Below are 19804 nucleotides of genomic sequence, written 5' to 3'. Positions count from 1 at the left end.
TTCACCCCGTAATTTACTAATTTGATGGAAACAATTAAAACTTCATTTTTTCCCCTGAATAATTTGAAAAAGGTGACTTAACCCCTTTTTGGCTAAACGCCAAAAAATTCTTTTTGAGGCTATATTCAAAAAATTCAAACTTCTGTGTTTCTATCACATGACAGTTCGACTCGGTAGTTAAAGTATCTTGACACAAATTATCCCAGGATGATTTCAGCCCCCCCCCATTATGTGTCCTTATATTCAAAAATTACAGCTTCCATTTTTTATTAAACTACAAACATTTTTTTATGATATGCAAATATTTGCTTTCTTAATCTTCTGCCCTTCGTTCAATAATTCGACTAACAACAATTTTGGCCCTTTATTAAATGAGAACTTCATACTTAACTTCCAAAAATCATTAATTTAATTAACTTTATAAATGAATTATCTGCTTTCTTAATATATGCAAGCATAAAATATCTAATATTCTTATTTTTAATATTTTTTTCCTAAAATGAATTATCTGATATCATAATTTCTTGTCCAGGATTCCAGTTATGCGGCCGAGCCTACTTTCTAGGGTTATAATGGAAGAAACGCTAACGTTAACGAAACGTAACAGTTAGGTCACCTTTCATTGATGAAGAATGCTAGGTTGACAAAAATTTTGCTTTTTTGACTTTGGCAACAATAAAAACCATTATCAAAGATGCCAAAAATATGGGGCCAAACGACAATCAAAGTATCTTCGACTGAGGTAGGAACAGGTCATAAACGAATTAAATGAAAATGCGAACTTAATGGGAGGGAGTCTAGAGTGAACTTTTGAACAGATAGGGGAAGAAGAGGAGTGTACGTAGCTGTGTTGGTATCAGGTGGCCTGGAGCCACCTGATACCTGCTGTCTTAATTTCAGATCATCCGATTATTATTTTATATGAAGTGTCTGCTCTTTTAAGATCTAGTCTCTTAATTTCAGGTCCGTCATTCAATAATTCAACTAATAACAACACTGGCCCTTCAAGGACAGCTTAAAACTGACGTCATAGAAGATTTTGTCAACTATCTTTTGAAGCTGAGCTCACTAGATGGCGGCACTGCTGCACTCAGAACAAGTCTTGGAACTATTACTGCTTTATTAGATGGCTCTGTTGATGGAAAGGTTTTAAAATTTATGATAATGGATTGTGGATCCTTGACTACTTTACTAAATCTGATTATAATCAGTAATGTAATAAAAGAACAAAAATAACATTATTAATAAAAAAAAAAGTAAAAATATTGAAATCCTTTCAATAGTTTCGAAAATAATATGTGATTGTGTTAACTTTGGTCAACTCTCCTGTTAACCTTAGCTGCGTTTTCAGGCACTAGGTTCCAACACGGGTTAATACCCAGCTCTGCACCATGTGTTTTCAGAAGTCTGGGTTCTACACGAGTCTGCTATCAACCGTTTTCAGCCATCGTGTTTTCTATTGTATTCAAACCCAGGTTTCTTAAATCTGGAACCTGCTTTAGTACCAAGTTCAAACACGGGGTTCACAGTAATTGGCCCTAGAATTTAAAAATGAACTACAAACCCAAGTTTACAGTTGAGGAATTTTGTTCATTAGGATATGTTGTTCAATTTTTTGTGGCCTTTGTCATTGTGCTGAAAACTATCCATAAATTCAATCTTTCACAATAAGACCAATTTATGTATTTCTTTAAGATACGGCTGAAATACAATAATAAAAACAGCTTATTAAATTTGAATTATCTTTATGGAAAACAGTAAAAATCAACGAAAATTTGAAGCATAACTAACGAACAAATATGTTTTTACTTTTTGATCTAATTCTTTTTCTTCTTAATCTCAAGGTTATTGGAATCTACATCGGTTTAAAAGTTCACATTATACAATTTTTGGATTCTTCCCTTCAATCCCACCATAAGCTAGACCAGTGGCTCCCAAACAATTTTGGACCATGCCCTGCCTAGGCATTTGTAATATCATGATGCCCCCTTATCATACTTAAATTCAGTTACTCAAAATTTTACATATGTTCACCTGAAGGAAGCTTAAAAAAAAATTTCACAATCAGCACACAAGAAAGAGAAAAAAAAACAAAACTTCAGAGCTAAATTCACAAACGGGCGACCAACCCTTGCCCAAGGGTTGGGCAAGGGTTGGTAATAAATAAAACGATGTGTTTTATTTATTATATTATAGGTTTTATATATTACATAAATATTAATTTTAAATTAAAATTAAATCAATATGTTAATTCCCGAAGATAAAACTATTTTCAGAAATTGAGTTTGACCTGGTTGATCAAAGATACATTAAAAAACGTTGATTCAAAAATAAAAATGGGAGTTATCGAGTTTAATTTAAAAATTTGAACTTTTATAATGGATCTTGCTTTGACAAAAGATCTTTTCATTATTTGCCTTATAGTATTGAATTAGTTAGTTTGATGATCAAAGTTAACTGGATCACTCATTATTTTTGAAAGTATTAAAAGGATTTTCAACATTGTTATCTTTTATTATTACTATTTTTTTTTGTCTTACAATATTTAAGAGAGAAAAAACAAGTGTAATTTAAATAAAGCAGTGGAACAAAACTAAAGATAAAAAAAAAAAAAAAATGAAAAACAAAAGTCAAAGATAAAATAAAATTTAAATAATAACAAAATTCGAATATTTCGACTTCAGGTCCGGGAGCCTTTTTTAACGGAAAAAATCGAAGAAAAATAGAAAAATCATTTAAAAAACCACACACAAAAGAGAGAGAGAGAAAGAAAATAAAAAAATAAATAAATACAACTCACATTTTAAACACTTCCAGAACTACAATTACTATAATTGTCTGACTAATCACCGGCAAGACACCCGAATGTCTCTAGTAGACATAGATAATTCTCCTCTTCAAAGTCAGAATGGCAAATGAGATCTATTAAAAATGTAGACTATATTTGTTTTAAAGAAAATTCATAAAACTCCAGGTCACCACTTCTGATTAAATTTACATTGTTAATAAGATTTAAACTAAATACGGCAACAAGTCAAAGGAACTTATGCATTATAAGTTTCTGACCTGTTGCCATATATAGTTGTCTTGTCTGCGATTAGTCTGACGATTGCAGTATTTCTTGAAGTGTTTAAAATGTAAGTTTTATTTATTTCTTTGTTTTTGTTGTTTGTTCTTTTCTCTATGTCTCTTGTGTGTTGGTTGTCGTTTTTTAGATGATTTAATTTAAAAAAAAATGTTCTTTTTTATTTCATTTTTTTTTCCGTTGAGAAGGGCTATCTTTTGTTTTGTTCCACTGCTCGATTTAAATTCAACCCGTTTTTTCTCTCTTAATTTTTGTAAATAAAAAGCACTGTTGTCTAGGAAATTATTAATGTGTTTTGTCTTTTTTTATTACTTTAGCCGGTTGTTTTCGACAGACAAATTTAGTCAGCTTCGTGATAGCTGTTAATTTAAAACAGACAACACCCTTCCAATAACTTCAAAATTGATACTTGATCGTGTTAACTCTGACCAACTCTTCTATTGACGAAATTTTGATAAATTATCAGTCCATTATGGATTTATTAGTCTATCATTAGTCTACTAAGTCTATCTTTAGTCTATTTTGGTAAATTGTAAGTTATCTGTACTCACTAGTCCATATCAGGTTTCCGTGCCCCTTTAGGGCATATCGTGTTTCAAACTCCTACCCTGTCTTTCTGCAAAATTTTCGCTAAAGTTTTGTATCTGCCACCCAAGGGAAACCTAACTTGTCTTGGCTTTTACAATGTAATTTTGCCGGCATTTAGAGTCAAAGACAAGGAGCCATTTGGAGCCGAAGGTCTTTTCCTATAACCAAATCATCTTTTTAATGTAGAATATTAATATAGCTTATTAATATAGAATATTTTTAGCAACAAATAGATGATGTGGTAATACGGGATCCGGAGTTTGATCTTAGGTGGAGTTCGAATGCATTTTGATGAATTGTAAACTTACCCTTAACTGTTAGGAGGAAGAAAAGTAGGTGGGGCTAAATAGACCCCCAAACTAAGATCGTTTTGTAATACCGTGAACATTCCTTCAATTCACTTTCTTTTTTCGTTCTAACATATTTAAGAAAAATTTTAATTAGTAATTATGTCCTCTCAGGTCAGTAGTTAGTAATTTATTGCAAAGTAACTCTAAAAATTTGATTTATTACTAAACATTACTATTATCAATTACAGTAGATATTACTAAGTTATTTAGTATGATTTGGTAAATCTTATAAATTCTCTATCCTAGTAATATGGTAAATCTTCAAATCTGACTATATTACTAAATATTACATCTATAAATATTATTAAGTAATTCAGTAAGATTTAGTAAATCTTAGTGATTGTGTCTGTTGTATATTGTTTTAAATATTACTATGTCATTTGGTAATTTTCTAAATTAGTAATCCTTTAATTCTGTGAAAAAAATAGCTAATTCAACCGACATCTTTTTTCATTTTGTTTATTATAAGACTTGTAGAAATAGAATTAACTGTTTTCTTCTGCCTGGCTCGGTTCGACTAGCATTGGGACGTTGTAGTGAGGACCACTGATACTTTGGTAAGACCACTCATTTTTCTGTGATTATGTGTCGTATCAAGCCGGCCTGGCGGCAAATACAATATTGCTTGCACATGTTAGTTTGGTGTAACATATTAGTTACACCATTATAACTTACTTTACAAAAAAGAAAAAACTTAGGGTTGGAGGGGTGTATCAGTCCCCATCTAAGGTCCATCCTTATATCTGACATACTACTACTACTAACAACTCACTGCATCACCAAACCGCTTGAGGCAAAGACAGCTACACACGCTCCTCCTTCATCCCTATCTATTAAAAGCTCTTTACACCCTCCCAGGAAGTTTCCATTTCCCTTACGACATCCTTCCACCCCAATCGGGGACGACCTGCTTTTTGTTTGGTCCTAGACGGTTGGCCGACAAGGGCGATCTTTGTTTAAGTTAATTTTCTAAATTACATCACTGATTTTAATGATATGAAAGGAAATAAATTACAAGATTGAATATTTTGTTGTTCATAGTATCAGAATTATATTACATAAAACACCACATGGGTTCTTCTTGACCTCACCAAAGTGGTCTTTTTGACCGCTCGAAACTAGTCGTAAGATGTCAATAATTGTGTTTCATCCAAAAGAATTGATTAAAAAAACACAAGTTCCGAAAATTTTCCTTTTAGCCTAGGTTCACTTCCAGCGCCAGGGGCTGGGTGATAGGGACATATTTGTGAGGACAGCAGTCTTATGAGTATTAAAAGGTGTATTGAGTGGTATGCTTTCTTTCAGCAAGACAATTATTTGAGAAAAGATAAAATTTACCCGAAAGATCGGTTTTGCCCAATAGTTGTGACAGTATTTTATCTTGATAATAAGAAAAAATATATCGGAAAAGCCCTTGGTTGGAGATTAACAAATGCATAAAGCAAAAATTAGAATTACTGACCCCTTTCTAAAATTACAACTAGCAGACTTATGTTTGCATTCTATTTTCTAAGTTACCAACAGAAGTTATTTGAAACTCTCTAGGTTCTTTTGTTTCCACTGTAGATTCCTGTTTTAAGTTTTCTGCATTCATTACTATTTATTGTAGATGGCTCTATTAGCAATATTCCACGCCCACTTTCATCACAAAATATAAACAAATTAAATAGTTCATAACCAACATTAAGGTATATCTTACTGCTATTTAGATACGGATTGCCAACGTCACCAACGAGGAAATACGACAGACGAGCGAAAATGCACTTTTGGTTATGGCATCATCTTGCTATTCTTTGGAATCATATCTATGGACAGAGTTCATGTCACTCATTTTGAAGAAAGATGCTGTAGGAATCGCTCCGTTGGTTGTGCGAATTTTGGCCATTGTTGCGGCAAGAAAAAGACAAAGCGGAAAAGCTGCAGAGCAAGGTAATTAAAGTCTAATCTAAAGGCAATCGGAAGGTGAAATAGGGTCTACCCCCCTCCCCTTAAAATATGCAAAAAATTTAAAAAAAAAGAAGTTTAAACTTTGTTTTGCTTTATAAAAAAAGAAGCGACAACAAATGAAGGTATCTTTCCTTTCCTACAGAGGATAGGTGGGGTTGACTGTCTGCTATATACGTTATTGTAGCTAGAAGAAACGAAGGGGAAACGCTGCTGAGTAAGGTAACAATATAACCTTATCAAGTCTAACTGAGTCTCTGGCGCCTAATATATATTTTTTCGTAAAACAACTTCATAAAAAATAGACACTTAAACGTTGGCTAGGTATAATTTGAGCAATTTGAATTTGAAATATAATTTTGAGCAAGGGAATTATTGATGCTGAGCCGTTCGGCGCACTGGACTTGAAATCCTGAGAACAGGGATTCCAGTCCTGGTGTCGCTGATGGGATGCGGCGCCCCATCACGGGTTGCATTCGACTTCGACCCCACCATACACGGATGGAAGTAACCTAGAGGACGCCCTCCCCACTAGGTGGAAAGACAAAGCCGATGAATTTCTCGCCAAAGCCCACATCCCAGTGGAAGAAGCTGTGAGCCTGGCAAGCGATAGGTCAACTCGGAGGTGCCTGGTCTCATCGTTCTCTACGCCGAACCCTCGGCAGGAGCCTTAAGTCAAGAAATTCTAAAGATGCCATCAATTGATACAGCAATGCCAAATATTTCTTATCTTTGTTGCACGCGAATCATGGATGGTTCACCTGTAATAACTTTGTACGTGCATCTGATTCAGTATCTTGTGCACTATATTCTTCTTGCCAAAAAAAGAAAGACATCACCCGTTCCCAAATCCATATAGCCAAGGCCATATCCAGGGGGGAGAGGGTTTGAACCCACCCCCGAAAAGTTTGTCTGACTCGTAAAAACAAATAAATTTTGATACGTTCTTTAATTTTTTTTTGCATCCCCTCCCCCTCACAAAATGCTTTTATACCCCCCTCCCCCTAAAACAAATCCTAGATACGACCCTGCATATGGCTTATATAGCTCATGCTATAGCCTTGTCGGTATATCCGTTCCTAAAAGATCTGAAATACCTCATTTGAATTCTAGAAATTGTATAAACACCCAAGTTTAGTTTATTCTCTTCGACGGTTGTTAAAGTAAACAGAAGGTTAAAAATCAGCTGTGAAGATGTTAACGTTACATCTGCATATGTGTATCTATTTGAAGAGAAGAGTGTGGGTGTCTCCACTAGAATATCCATAAGTTCCCCTTGAGATTTGTGCTGGCATCCATTGAGGGAGCAGGGGGGGGGGCTGAAATGAATGGTTATTTCAACCAAAATTTATTTCCAGAAATATCTTATTAGCTCAGTATTGAATAAATAAGTCACACATGTGTATGGAAAAGTTCATTGATCTCCCTTCCCAAGTAAAAATTCACAAAAAATGGACTATGGTTGTTTAATGGTTCTTGTTGCTTTCGCTTTAAGAAATAAAGAGCCAAATAATTTCATGAAGTCAAATCATAAAAAAAACAAATATACAAATGTTCCGATTTTACGTCCTTTTTTCATGGTAAAGTATTTTTTAAGAAAGGAAGAGTCAAAACATTGCCATGAAGCCACATAGTAATAATACAAAAAAACTTATCATTTTACGCCCTTTTGTAATAGTAAAATTCTTTCTAAGAAAAAAAGAGGCAAACGTTATCATAAAGGAATATCATCGTCATCATAAAAAAAAGGTTCCTTTGAAGAAAGAGGGAGCCAAACATTGTCATAAAGCAATATCACAAAAAAGTTCCATTTTATGACCTTTTTAATGATAAAATTCTTTATAGAAAGAGCCAAACTTTGTCACGAAGCCGTATCACCAACAAAAAAAGTTCCCTTTTTATGTATATTTTGATTCTTTGGTTCTCATGTAGCCTTCTATATATTTTTTTTTTACCGCTGTTACGCGCCAATCTTGGATAGTTCACTTTTATTTTTAATGAATGATTTAACTCGAATTTATTTCCAGATATTATTTCATCAGCTCGGTGTTGAATAATGGGTTCATGGCAATGTTTGGCTCTTTCGTTCTTAAAAAGAATTTTACCATTAAAAAAGGCGTACATTGGGAACATCAGTGGTTTTTTTTTTTTTTATATATATCATATGACCATGACAATGTTTGGCTCTTTCTTTCTTAAAAAGAATTTTACCATTAAAAAAGGGCGTAGAATGGGAACTTTTTTTATATTTTTTTATCATATGACTTCATGACATTGTTTGGCTCTTACTTTCTTAAAAAGGATTTTACCGTTGAAAAAGGGCGTACAATGGGAACTTAAATTTTTTTTTCCTTTAATTTTTATCATATGACTTCATGACATTGTTTGGCTCTTTCTTTCTTAAAAAGGATTTTACCATTAAAAAAGGACGTAAAATGGGAACCTTTTTTTCTTTAATTTTTTATCATATGACTTCATGACATTGTTTGGCTCTTTCTTTCTTAAAGAGAATTTTACCATTAAAAAAGGACGTGAAATGGGAAATTTAGTGTTTATTTATTTATTTATTTTATTATATGATACGACTTCATGCCAGTGTTTGGCTATTTTGCGAAGGGGGATCAATCAACTTTCCCATACGCAAATTTATGTGGGGTCCGATTTGGTTTCCATGCCAGGCCTTTTTATCCAAATCGGAGTTTCCAACTATAGCCCCTCGATGGCTGTAAATGTAGCCTATCTAGCAACTATAAATGGTGAGTATTGTAATTAGCTATTGATAAATGTGCCGAGGGGTTTCAACATTAATTTTATTTCAATACGAGTCTTTTTATTCTAAAGTAGTCCTGTTTCTCCAAATATAGTAGTGGAATACAGAAATAGAGTCTTATAATTCGTATAATATTTTTATTTACAGAGTGTGAATTAATTAGAATTGAATCTTTCATTTTGTATGGGCCTTAGGGCCATGGCCCTAAGGCTCTTTCAGCAATAAAAGCTATCATTATTATTATAACAGCCCTGAATACGGCAGTCTTTTGTAGCGCGTAGTCAAAAGAGACTATTGCAGCAATATTTGTGGCCTGTGGTCGCTTTATTACGAATCAAATCTCTTTTTTTAGGCATGTCACAATCCATGGCTATCTCGGTAGCTACTCGCTGCTTCATCTTGTCTGGTATTGTGCCATCCCACAATGGTGTCCATGTTGCATCCGCTTTGGAATTTTTAAGAGATTTTGCTATTTATGTTTCTCCGGACCTACAAGCTCAGTGGGATTCAAAAATTCCATCTTTGATTCTGCTATTGAGAGGTAATTTTAAGAATAGTTGGTTTTGGAATTTATATTTTACTCAATTAAATGACATTTTTCTACTTTTTTGTGTTATTCTGAAAAGAAAATGCGGTACAGGTGCATAATGTGGACACTGCTATATACTAACGAGGGATGAAACATGCCAAACTTGTTATTTTTGCAAGAGACCGATTTAGAGAAATGGAATGCTAAGCATTGTTTTCATTGCGTTTACGATATTTAAACTGTTGTTTTTTGGGGTTTAGGGATGGGGAAAAGTACTTAGGTTTGGTTAGGTTACGTATTTAATATATGGTATGCTCTACCCTCCACCCCCACTAATGTGCAAATATTTAGCCCAAATTTGTTTATAAACTATTATATATGCATCCTATTTTATTATATTTCATTAGCATTAACCAAACTTGACTTCTTTAGTGTCCACATAATGCACCAGTACAAAAAATGTTTATATAATTATTTTCACGCTGTTTTTTTACTTATGTTCTTGAGTAATAGGGGTAATTGATGCTACTATGTTAAAAACCAAGAGGGGCTATTTTTCCTGTGCAAACAGCCCCTTTTATACCCTGTAGGTTTCATTTGGACTAAAAAAATTCGCAATTTTTTGCTATTTGTTTCTGCTGCAGAAGAAACTGTTTTCCTGCAGTTTGGAAAGTTGGCGGTTTCTTCTTGTGCCATTCAGTTCAGTTCAGCTCGGTTTATTTAACATCGAAAATACATTTAACTAATATTCCAATACCTGCCCCAAGAAAGATACAAAAAAGTACTTGCGACTGGGCGGGTACATACAACTCATCTACTAACTAATAATTAACTATAAACAAAGGAGCAACAAATGATAATAAAAGTAAAAAAAAAAAAAAAAAAAAAAAAAAAAAAAAAAAAAAAAAAACTATGAACCTTGACCTAATAAATAATTTTGTAAGTGTTAGTTACGGACATAATAAGCCATATTCCTATTTGACCTGCTTTAACCTTAGTTTGTGGAATGAGATGGATAGTGAAGTTACGAAAAATGAGGATTTGAATAATTATTGCTTATATTGCTTGAAAAATATAAGTATTGCTTAAAGAATAAATTGTATTAAGAGTATAGTTTTTAATTTGACAAAAAATATAGATATATACAAAGATATAAAATTGGTTTTTTATGGGGTGAGGGAATCGGAGGAGGATGAACGATTGTAAATAGCAACAAAAACCACACTGCCTTTTTAAAGTTTGCGGTAACGACCTGTAAGTAAGGAGCGACGCGGCTCAATAGTAACCGAACTCTAAAAAACAGGAATTTTGATATGAATAGATATACCAAAACAATTGGCTTATCCGTCTGATTACAAATAAATAAGGCTCATTAAGTTTAGTGTTACCCATCAAAAGCTACAAGCCTCGGAAAGTATGCTTTATTTCCAAAGATGGCGGAAAACACCCTTTAAAAGTCAAGCAATCTTAATGAAAATCACACCATCAGTTTTACCGTATATGACAACCTTGTTGTAGAAGTTTCAAGATCCCAATTGGAAAAACGTGGAATTTTGCATTTTTTTGCCAGGAGAAAGATCACGAATGCGTTTTTTTTCTTCTTCTTCTTCCCAGGGTGGACGTATACAACCTATGGTCCTAGAAGATCGGGATACGACTCATTTGAACTGAAATTAAAAGTATTGCTTAAAAAATAAATCTCATGATGAATATAGTTTTTAAACCACACGACAATTTATAAGTATATATAAAGCTATAAATATTGTTTTTTGTGGGGTATGGGATTTGAAGGAGAATGAAGGATTGTAAATAACAACGAAGACCCCACTGCCTTTCCATCATAAAAGGACTGGTTGAACTGCGTTGAAATAATGATTCTGGGACTGTTTTAATTTTTAATTTTCAAGATTGCATTTTATTGTAAGTTTTATTTTATATGCCCAAGTGTTTTGCTGACGACGTCTATTAAATATAGAGCGAAATATTCATTAAAGCTTTAAAAAAATTTCACTGTTTTCGAAATTCCTTATTGTTTTACCAATTGTTTGTTTTTATGATGGAGGACTTGTATTTCGTGGTTTATGTTGTAGGTAATTGGTAAAAAAATTAGGTTGAAGGTAAAAAAATTCCCTATTGCTTTACCTATTGTTTGTTTTTATGATGGAGTACTTGTATTTCGTGGTTTATGTTGTAGGTAATCGGTAAAAAAATTAGGTTGTAGGTAAAAAGAACTCCCTATTGTTTTACCAGTTGTTTGTTTTTATGATGAAGGATTGGTATTTGGTGGTTTATGTTGTAGGTAATTGGTAAAAAAATTAGGTTGTAGGTAAAAAAATTCCCTATTGCTTTACCTATTGTTTGTTTTTATGATGGAGGACTTGTATTTCGTGGTTTATGTTGTAGGTAATTGGATAAAAAAATTAGATTGTAGGTAAAAAGAACTCCCTATTGTTTTACCAGTTGTTTGTTTTTATGATGAAGGATTGGTATTTGGTGGTTTATGTTGAAGTTAATTAGGCAACTTTACAATTAGTTGTTAGGTTGATAAGTGAAATTTGGATTGAAATAAATTTTGAATGAGGGTATGTTCGTTTTCAATGGGTACTGGACTGCTCCTTTGGGCGGCCTTGAATCTGAGTCTTTGACAGCCCAGAAAAGTGTCATTTTGTTATGTGTGTTGTAAATGTTTTGTTTAATAAAGTTAAAAAAATATAGATTTCAGTTTGACCAAACTAACTCAAATTTTTGTTATTTGTTTGTTTTCGGCTGGGGAGGAAACTGGCTACTAAAATTTAAGAAAGTTTACGTTTTTTTCGCCATTGAGCACATAAGTTGCAAAAATAATACCCCCTATGCCAATTTCCCCCTAACTTTGCCCTTGGGGTGAACACTATCTTTGTGAAAATGTTGGTAAATTCAGTACAACTTCCCACGGCAAGAATTTGGGCTAGACAGACCTAGTGTCATCTTCAAGCGTTTCAAGAGGGTAAACACCTAATCATCAGCTGGCTTTTTCACAGACAAGATATCACATTCTTGGAAAATTATTTTTAGATTTGTAGAACATATGGATACTCAACTAAGATAATTTACTTTGCCAAGATATCAAGTAGCTGCTTAAGAGAGCTAGTAAAACATTCCGCAACTCTTATGTCTTATGTGCAAAACATACTGACAATTTATCTCAAGCTTAAAAGTAAGCCTAAAAAATAACGCTCAAAAGTAGAGTTAACCTAGAAAGAGCTCATGTTTCAAAACCCGGCATAAAATTCGTCCATAGTGAATAAACATGGTTATTTGTAGCTTGAAAAACGCAACGTCAATTCAGGCCTTTAGCCTACTACCAAAATTTTGGTAAACCATAAAATGAGGTAAATCCCAGCCAGTAAAAAAGAGAAAAATGCACAGATTTTGGCCGAGACGCTGAAACCTCAGTGCAAGAAGAAGAATAAAAAATATAGATAAAAAGATGTAGGGCGACATAAAAGACCTTAAAAGTAATATAGAGAAAAACCATTTCGCAAGCAGTAGTAATAAGACAACTGAACTATACAAAAAAATAATAATAAAAAAAAAAAAAAAATAATGGGCATTCAGGCAGGTACGCAGAATTTTTTTTGAGGAAAGGGAAAAAACTCAGAAAAAAAATTCCTACCAAAGCAATCAACTGAGTGGGACCGTGCTACTCTTAAATTTTCTACATTCGGCTCTTGATTCTGGTCTGATTCCCGCAGCTAGATTTTTGGACGCCCGTAGATGCTAATTGCCTGGCATTAAATGTTGCAATGTCGAACTTCCTGATTTTCTCGTAAATTTCTCAGGCTTACCCCCAACTTTCGGAAAATATGTCTGAAGGGGTTCTATCAGCAGGCCCAGTGATAGCTATACTTGGTTTCTGGTTATTTTCTTGATAAAAATCTCTCTTTTTGGCTTTGCCACTTCATTAATAAATTTACAAACTTGGAAGATTGCACTTTTCAAAGCTGTCTGTAGGATCCCTGGGAATACATGGGTATCACCCTCTAAAATTATTTATGAAACGTTAAAGCTGGATGCACTCCGCTAGAATGTTACCACATCATTTACTCTTAAATTATATTTGGGACAAGAATAATCCACATCTGAAGCTAACCTTTATTTAAAAAAAAAAATTATTTTTCAATTGTAGACAGTTCGCTTGAATAATTTATTTAATTTTTTAGAAAAGTAAGTACTTTTGAAAATTGGAAAGGGTTCAAATAAAACCCAATTCATTAGTACTAACTACATTGCGACTTAATCCTCTAAAAGGAAGAGAGGGGTTCTCCCAAGATTTATTCAAGGAGCCTCGCCCCACGCCACAGAAAAATTTCAGAAAATTGGACCTAAAAATGAAATTTTCTTTTACTTTTTAAACCTCTCCCTAGGAACTAGCTCAGATTCGTGAAAATACGAAAAATGGAAATTTAATTGGCCCATAAAAAAAAAAATGACATTTTTACTTTTCGCAATTCAAAATTTTTTAGTTTGACAATGTGCCCCATCCACCATCCCCCTAATGGAACGATGTATAGCCCTAGGCTATTCACAAATATTGAAAAAAACAATAGAAATTGTTTCTATCTCAAAATATCCATAATGACAATGATAAAGTCACCAGAATGACCAACATTACTGAACACAATCAATGAAAAAAGACTAAGTTATTAAATATATAATTAATTCAATTTGAACGTTAATGTTAACCATTCAAATGTAAAAATATATCTTGTTTTCAATAAAGCACAAATGACCCTCCTGCCCTTAAAACGCCTAGAGGGCGGTAGCCCCCATCTTGTTTGCGGTAATTTTGGCTTGTTTTAAGTTAGACTTGATTATTCGTTGCAGTTCCTGTTCGTTTTGGTCCAATTTATTCATTGGTAGTAACTTTTGTTAATTTTAATTTTGAATCATTATATTATGATTTGAATTATATTATTATGTTTATATAACCTAAACAAACAATTGTAATATATATAATAATAATTAGAATAATAAAAGATGTACGGTATCATTCAGTTGTTGTCATCTTTTTAAAATGAGGTAATGGTACTGACGGAGAGATATTTCGTAATATATGTTAGAAGAAGGAGGGATTTTAGCCATGAAAAGCAAAGGATAAATATATTTTATAGGTATCATTGGAGGGTAGGTTGAGGCTAACGCACTTTAGGGCTTCTAAATACAGGAGCGTGGTTTGGATTTTGCTGATAAAAAGTATATTTTAAACTTTTTTTGTTGTTTTTAACATTTTGATTAACAAAATAATTATTATAGTTTTCTAGCTTTGTGTTTTGCCCTGGGTTATATATTTCTCCTTTAGGGGGGAGGATGGAGTGCATTACCGAACTAACGAATTTTTGAGTAATTATAATAGTAATTGAGTAACTTTTGAGTCCGATAAGTAATTATTTTAATTTGTTTGAGGTATTTTTCTAAATATATTTTAGGGTTTCTTTATGAACAGTAGCAACCCTTTCCTTTTCCTTTTCCTTACTATTAATTAAAAAATCTTCTTCCAAAAAAGGAGATTTTCTAAGAAAGGTAAAGAGCTATATTAAATCATGACGAACTGAAATAAAGTCATATATTAATTCACTTAAAATTAACAGAAATCACTAACCTACCAATGAGTTTAATGAGATCAAAATGAACAGAAATTGCAACGAATAATCAAATCAAATTAGAATAAGCCAAAATTACTGCACACAAGAGCAGAGGTAACGCATTCTAGGCCTTTTTGGGCAGGAGCGTCATTTGCGCTTTGCTAAAAACAAAATATACTTTACCATTTTTCTTTTACAAAGTTAATAAAGCCACAATTCATTTCTGCTATGAAGAGTAGAAACCTTTAGAGTTCCTCAGGGGTAAAATGGGCGTGAACAAAAATTTATGCTTTTGTTTTGCAGACCTACGTACTGCAGACCCAGTTGAAAGAAAGGCCTGGCGCAGTGAAGTTCTTAATCTATTTGAAGGAACAGTTGACTTCCTTGACCAGGACGCAGGTAGTAGTAACGCTAAAGATGAACAGAGTTTTGCCACAAAATTTGGATCAGCCTTGGAGTCCCAACTCGATTTCTATGTGGATTTTCCCGATGAAAGGGCATTTTTATACCTTTTGCTAGGAATAATTACCGAGAAGACGGATTCCAGTGAATTAGCAGAAAGTATGGTGGATTTAATTCTTCATGCTGCACGTCCGGTATTTGAAATAGAGAGACAGGTAATATCCCCTAATTTGTCTAACCTTCTATTCCAATTTTTGCCTTTTTTATCATATTTATCTTTTACCAATCTATGATTTTTTTCCTTTTGCTGTATCTTTCCTTGGCAAAATATAGTCAGTTGAATAATTCCAAAGAACTGTCAGCAGAATAACGTAGCAATTTTCGGACGGGAATATCTTTCGCCAAACAATAGCAAAATTAGGAAGTTATTAGGCCACTAAATTAAGTGAGGCCACTTAAGCTTTATTTTTTTACTTTTTTTTATTTCAATGGATAAGATAAGGTATCTGTCAACAAAAAAAAGGGAAAAAAACAACAACAATTCAATAACACAATCACAAGCCCCCACAAAGGCTCCATGGCCTGCAAAAGAGGGAGATCATGAAACAAGACATTCAAAGCCTAAATTATTAAACATTTAACCACATAAAATGCCAAAAGAAACACCTACTCCTAAAAATAGAGAGCAGACACAATAACAGACACGGATAAGAGAACAGACAGAGAGCAGACTCACATAAAACACAACATTTCCATTCTGATATTGTTGTTTTTGGCAATGGTTTGCCAGTTTTTTAGTTTTTTGCTTTTTTTTATGATTTTTTTTTGTGTTTTATGACTCCAAAATGCGAATTCGAACCTTCGGGGCTTGTTATAGACATTTGTGAAATAAATATCTTAGCAGACGAATAAAAAGTGACAGAAGGGAAGGGAGTTCATTCAAATATGACGCTGAAATCTGGCGATCTAGGACTACCCAGATTTGAAAAAAAGACAAATAAAGAAAAAATATATCCCCATGTAACAAATTACTGGTTAACAATTTTACTATAGTAAATCAGCCACCAAACTTTTTAAACCATTAAAAAAAAAAAAAAAATTATGATTTATTTATTAATTGAAATCTGTCTACAAAAACTTGAAAAGGACGGAGCAAAATATGAAAAAATAAAATAAAAAAGAAACAATAGTAAAAGATAAATATCGACAAAACCAATAAAAATCAAATAAGAACGCAAATTGTAAATAAATCAAGGACAAACTAAGAATAAGAACAAAATAAAACGAAGCAAAACCAATTTCACACATATAACATAAACGTATTCATAAATATATAAAAAAAAAAAAAAAAAAAAGATTTTCGCAAAAAACACAAAAAACTTAAATGATATTGAACTAAAACGGGGTACCAATCATTCTGTGAATGTGAAGAACTACGCCTTCATTTATGCTTATTATACTTAGAGATTGCAAGTTCAGGGTCAGCAAGTCCATACTTTCCAACCAATAGAGAATTCCGATGCCAAAGCGGTAGCCGAAGCAAATACTTGGCCAACCGAAAGAAAATAGATCGTACTTTCAGAAAATCAGTTATAGTAAAGAACTTCCAGAATGGAGCATTATACAAAATGCGAGGGAGGGCTACAGCATTGAAAAGGCTTGCTAATAAAAAGCGGTTGAATTGAAACTTTGCTGCAAATATGGATGAATAAGAAAAATATATACGTCGTACGAGATGGTCTAGGAGAATGGATTGGGTGCGGCGTAGCAACGAACAAATGGGAAGACCTAAATAAACGAGGTGGTCAACAGCTCTAACAGTGGCATCGCCAAGTGCTTGAGAGGGCGGTGGCTCACCTTTCCAATCAAAAAGCACTATTTCTGACTTATCAGCATCGAAAACGAAGGCCAAGTTGAAGATGCTCAGAGGGTACGGCTGAGATTTAAAACATCATCTGCGTAACAAACTAGAGACAGATTCAATGAAGATAATATCAGATATGTGGGGCACTGGTCTTCGGCATCCGACACACAATTATTGAAAAGATTAGGAGAAGAAACTGCTCCTTGGCGTGCATCTTTCAAGACAGGAATGAGTTTCTCATGTGGAACTGGGGCATATTTTTGTCCGGAGGTAGTTTCAGACGACTACATAATCGAGAGTTCATATGTTAAAGAGTATAACTGGGTGGATGAGGAATCAAAGGCGCGTCTGATATCGTGACTAGTGAGAACTAGACATTCTTTTGAGGATTCGGTATCAATTAGTACATTGGCTACAATTGTAAGGGCATCAGCACAGCCTATTCCCCGCTTGAACCTGAACTGGTGAGGTGAAGTATGACATGTCTGTTCAAGGTCAGATCGAAAAAGAAGCACGATGACTTTGCAAAAGGAAGTCACAATCGTAATAGGTCGAAACGACGAACATTCTGGGTTTGGTTTTCCTTTTTTGGGAATTGGGATAAGATCTCCAATGCAAAAAGAAGAGGGTACAATTGGCTGTGTAAAAATCATCTGCATAAAAGTGCCAAGTGTTGGACTAATGCCCCTTCCACAAACTTCAAATGCAAAGGACTGATGTCGTCAATACCCTGGGATGATTTAGGTTTGAAATGCCTAATGACTAACAACGAACTCTCTCTTAGGACTGGTAGCAAGGAAATTATCTAACTCAGTTTCATAAAAATGTTCAAGATTCCGATCAGGAGCAGCAAATTCGGATTCATTCGGAGGCATACCATTCCTCATCAGGAATGTCAGCCGCAGAGACAGATTAAGCTAACCCATTTCTGCAAGAGATAATTCTAAAGAGAAGATTTCTATCATTTTTAGCACTTGCGGGATAAGCGTTTAATAGGTTTCTACGATGAATACTCAGAGCCCTAGAAAAGCTTCTCTTTGTATGGAGACGAAAAAGATTCACAGTACCAGTTGAAGGACGGTCGCAACCCTTCAAAGAGATTAAACCAAAATTTTGCTTCAAGGCAAGAAGCAACGACATCAGGGTTCAAAGACCAGCCTTACGTATTTTTTGAAGCGGCACAGCTTGATTTTCGGCAAAATGAAGAGAATGGCTGATTTCGACTATGCTAATCAATTAATTGGTCAATCGCTTATATATATATATATATATATATATATATATATATATATATATATATATATATATATATATATATATATATATATATATATATATATATATATATATATATATATATATATATATATATATATATATATATATATATATATATATATATATATATATATATATATATATATATATATATATATATATATATATATATATATATATATATATATATATATATATATATATATAAATAAAGAAATGAAAAAAGATACTTAATGAAGAGAAAAAAAAAAACATCCAAAATATAGAAATAAAAAAATAACTTGATAAATAAAAAAAACATTATTTCTAACCTTTTATAAGTTAAATAGCTTTTAAAAAATCAACCACAAGACGTTAAATGTGCTAAAGAAATAGCAGCCCCGAGCAACAGCTGGAAACGAATTCCATACTCTTGAAGGTGCAATCAGAGGGCTAAAATCAGACCGAACGCAGGGTGTTCGGTCTGAAGAGGGCTAAAATCAGACACAGATTTTACAAGACGTTAAATGTGCTAAAGAAATAGCAGCCCCGAGCAACAGCTGGAAACGAATTCCATACTCTTGAAGGTGCAATCAGAGGGCTAAAATCAGACCGAATGCAGGGTGTTCGGTCTGAAGAGGGCTAAAATCAGACACAGATAATGCTCAGGGCTAAAATCAGACACACAGGGCTAAAGAGGGCTAAAATCTTAGAGGGCTAAAATCAGACCGAACCTGTAGGTAATAGGAAGAGCATTCACATACAGAAATAGGAGGCTGAAATACAGTTGGAAGAGTCCCATGTAACCGTCCAAAAATAAACGAAGCACATGCAAAACATAAACGGACCGGAGATTTAAGAGAGGTTTAACAGAAGATGGTTTTGCAAACTTTACAACTAGTCTGGCCTTCTCATGAAGAGACGCTGTACTCCGAAAATTTAACTGGAAAGTGGACATGCAAATGGTTGAACAATAAGAAATATATGATAGAATCTTGGTAAAAAAAAGAAGATGTAAGATAGATCCAGGGAATGTGTGCTTCAGTTTACGTCAAATGGCACAATTCCTGGCAATTTTTACCTTTAAAGCATTAATGTGGAATTTTTAAGACAGATTCTCATCAAGAAGGATTCGAAGGAATCGGACATTGCCACTTTCAGATCTAAGGAGAGGCCACTTGACTTATGTATTATACGAATACTCGGAAACGCTGTAGAAAATCTAGAAAAAGCCCAAAACTTAGACTTGGAAATGTTAAGAGCCAAATGCACCTTTACCATAGGGCCTATGCGCCCTACGCTACAGTGGGAACTAAACTGCACCTTTACCCTCTTTTCTTATCAGCACGGAATAACCCTCCAAAATTCTTTTCTGAAAGAAGTGGTCGAGT

The 19804-nt window shown here is 33.6% G+C and overlaps 1 protein-coding gene across 1 annotated transcript in view; it reads left to right on the top strand.

The window, feature by feature from the left end:
* Positions 1 to 19804, top strand: part of c11.1 (maestro heat like repeat family protein c11.1) — a 211503-nt gene that overhangs the window by 95383 nt on the left and 96316 nt on the right. Inside the window, exons 9-12 of the mRNA XM_089097791.1 lie at positions 964 to 1146; positions 5733 to 5952; positions 9090 to 9278; positions 15194 to 15507. Coding sequence (XP_088953917.1) covers positions 964 to 1146; positions 5733 to 5952; positions 9090 to 9278; positions 15194 to 15507 — 906 coding nt within the window. The remainder of the gene's footprint in view (positions 1 to 963; positions 1147 to 5732; positions 5953 to 9089; positions 9279 to 15193; positions 15508 to 19804) is intronic.

The sequence above is a fragment of the Artemia sp. Qi Xiang Cuo genome, chromosome 12 (genome assembly GCF_049724085.1).
Source record: "Artemia sp. Qi Xiang Cuo chromosome 12, ASM4972408v1, whole genome shotgun sequence".
Taxonomy (NCBI): domain Eukaryota; kingdom Metazoa; phylum Arthropoda; class Branchiopoda; order Anostraca; family Artemiidae; genus Artemia; species Artemia sp. Qi Xiang Cuo.
The sequence above is the reverse complement of the archived record's forward strand: the minus strand, read 5'-3'. Positions and strand labels throughout refer to the sequence as shown.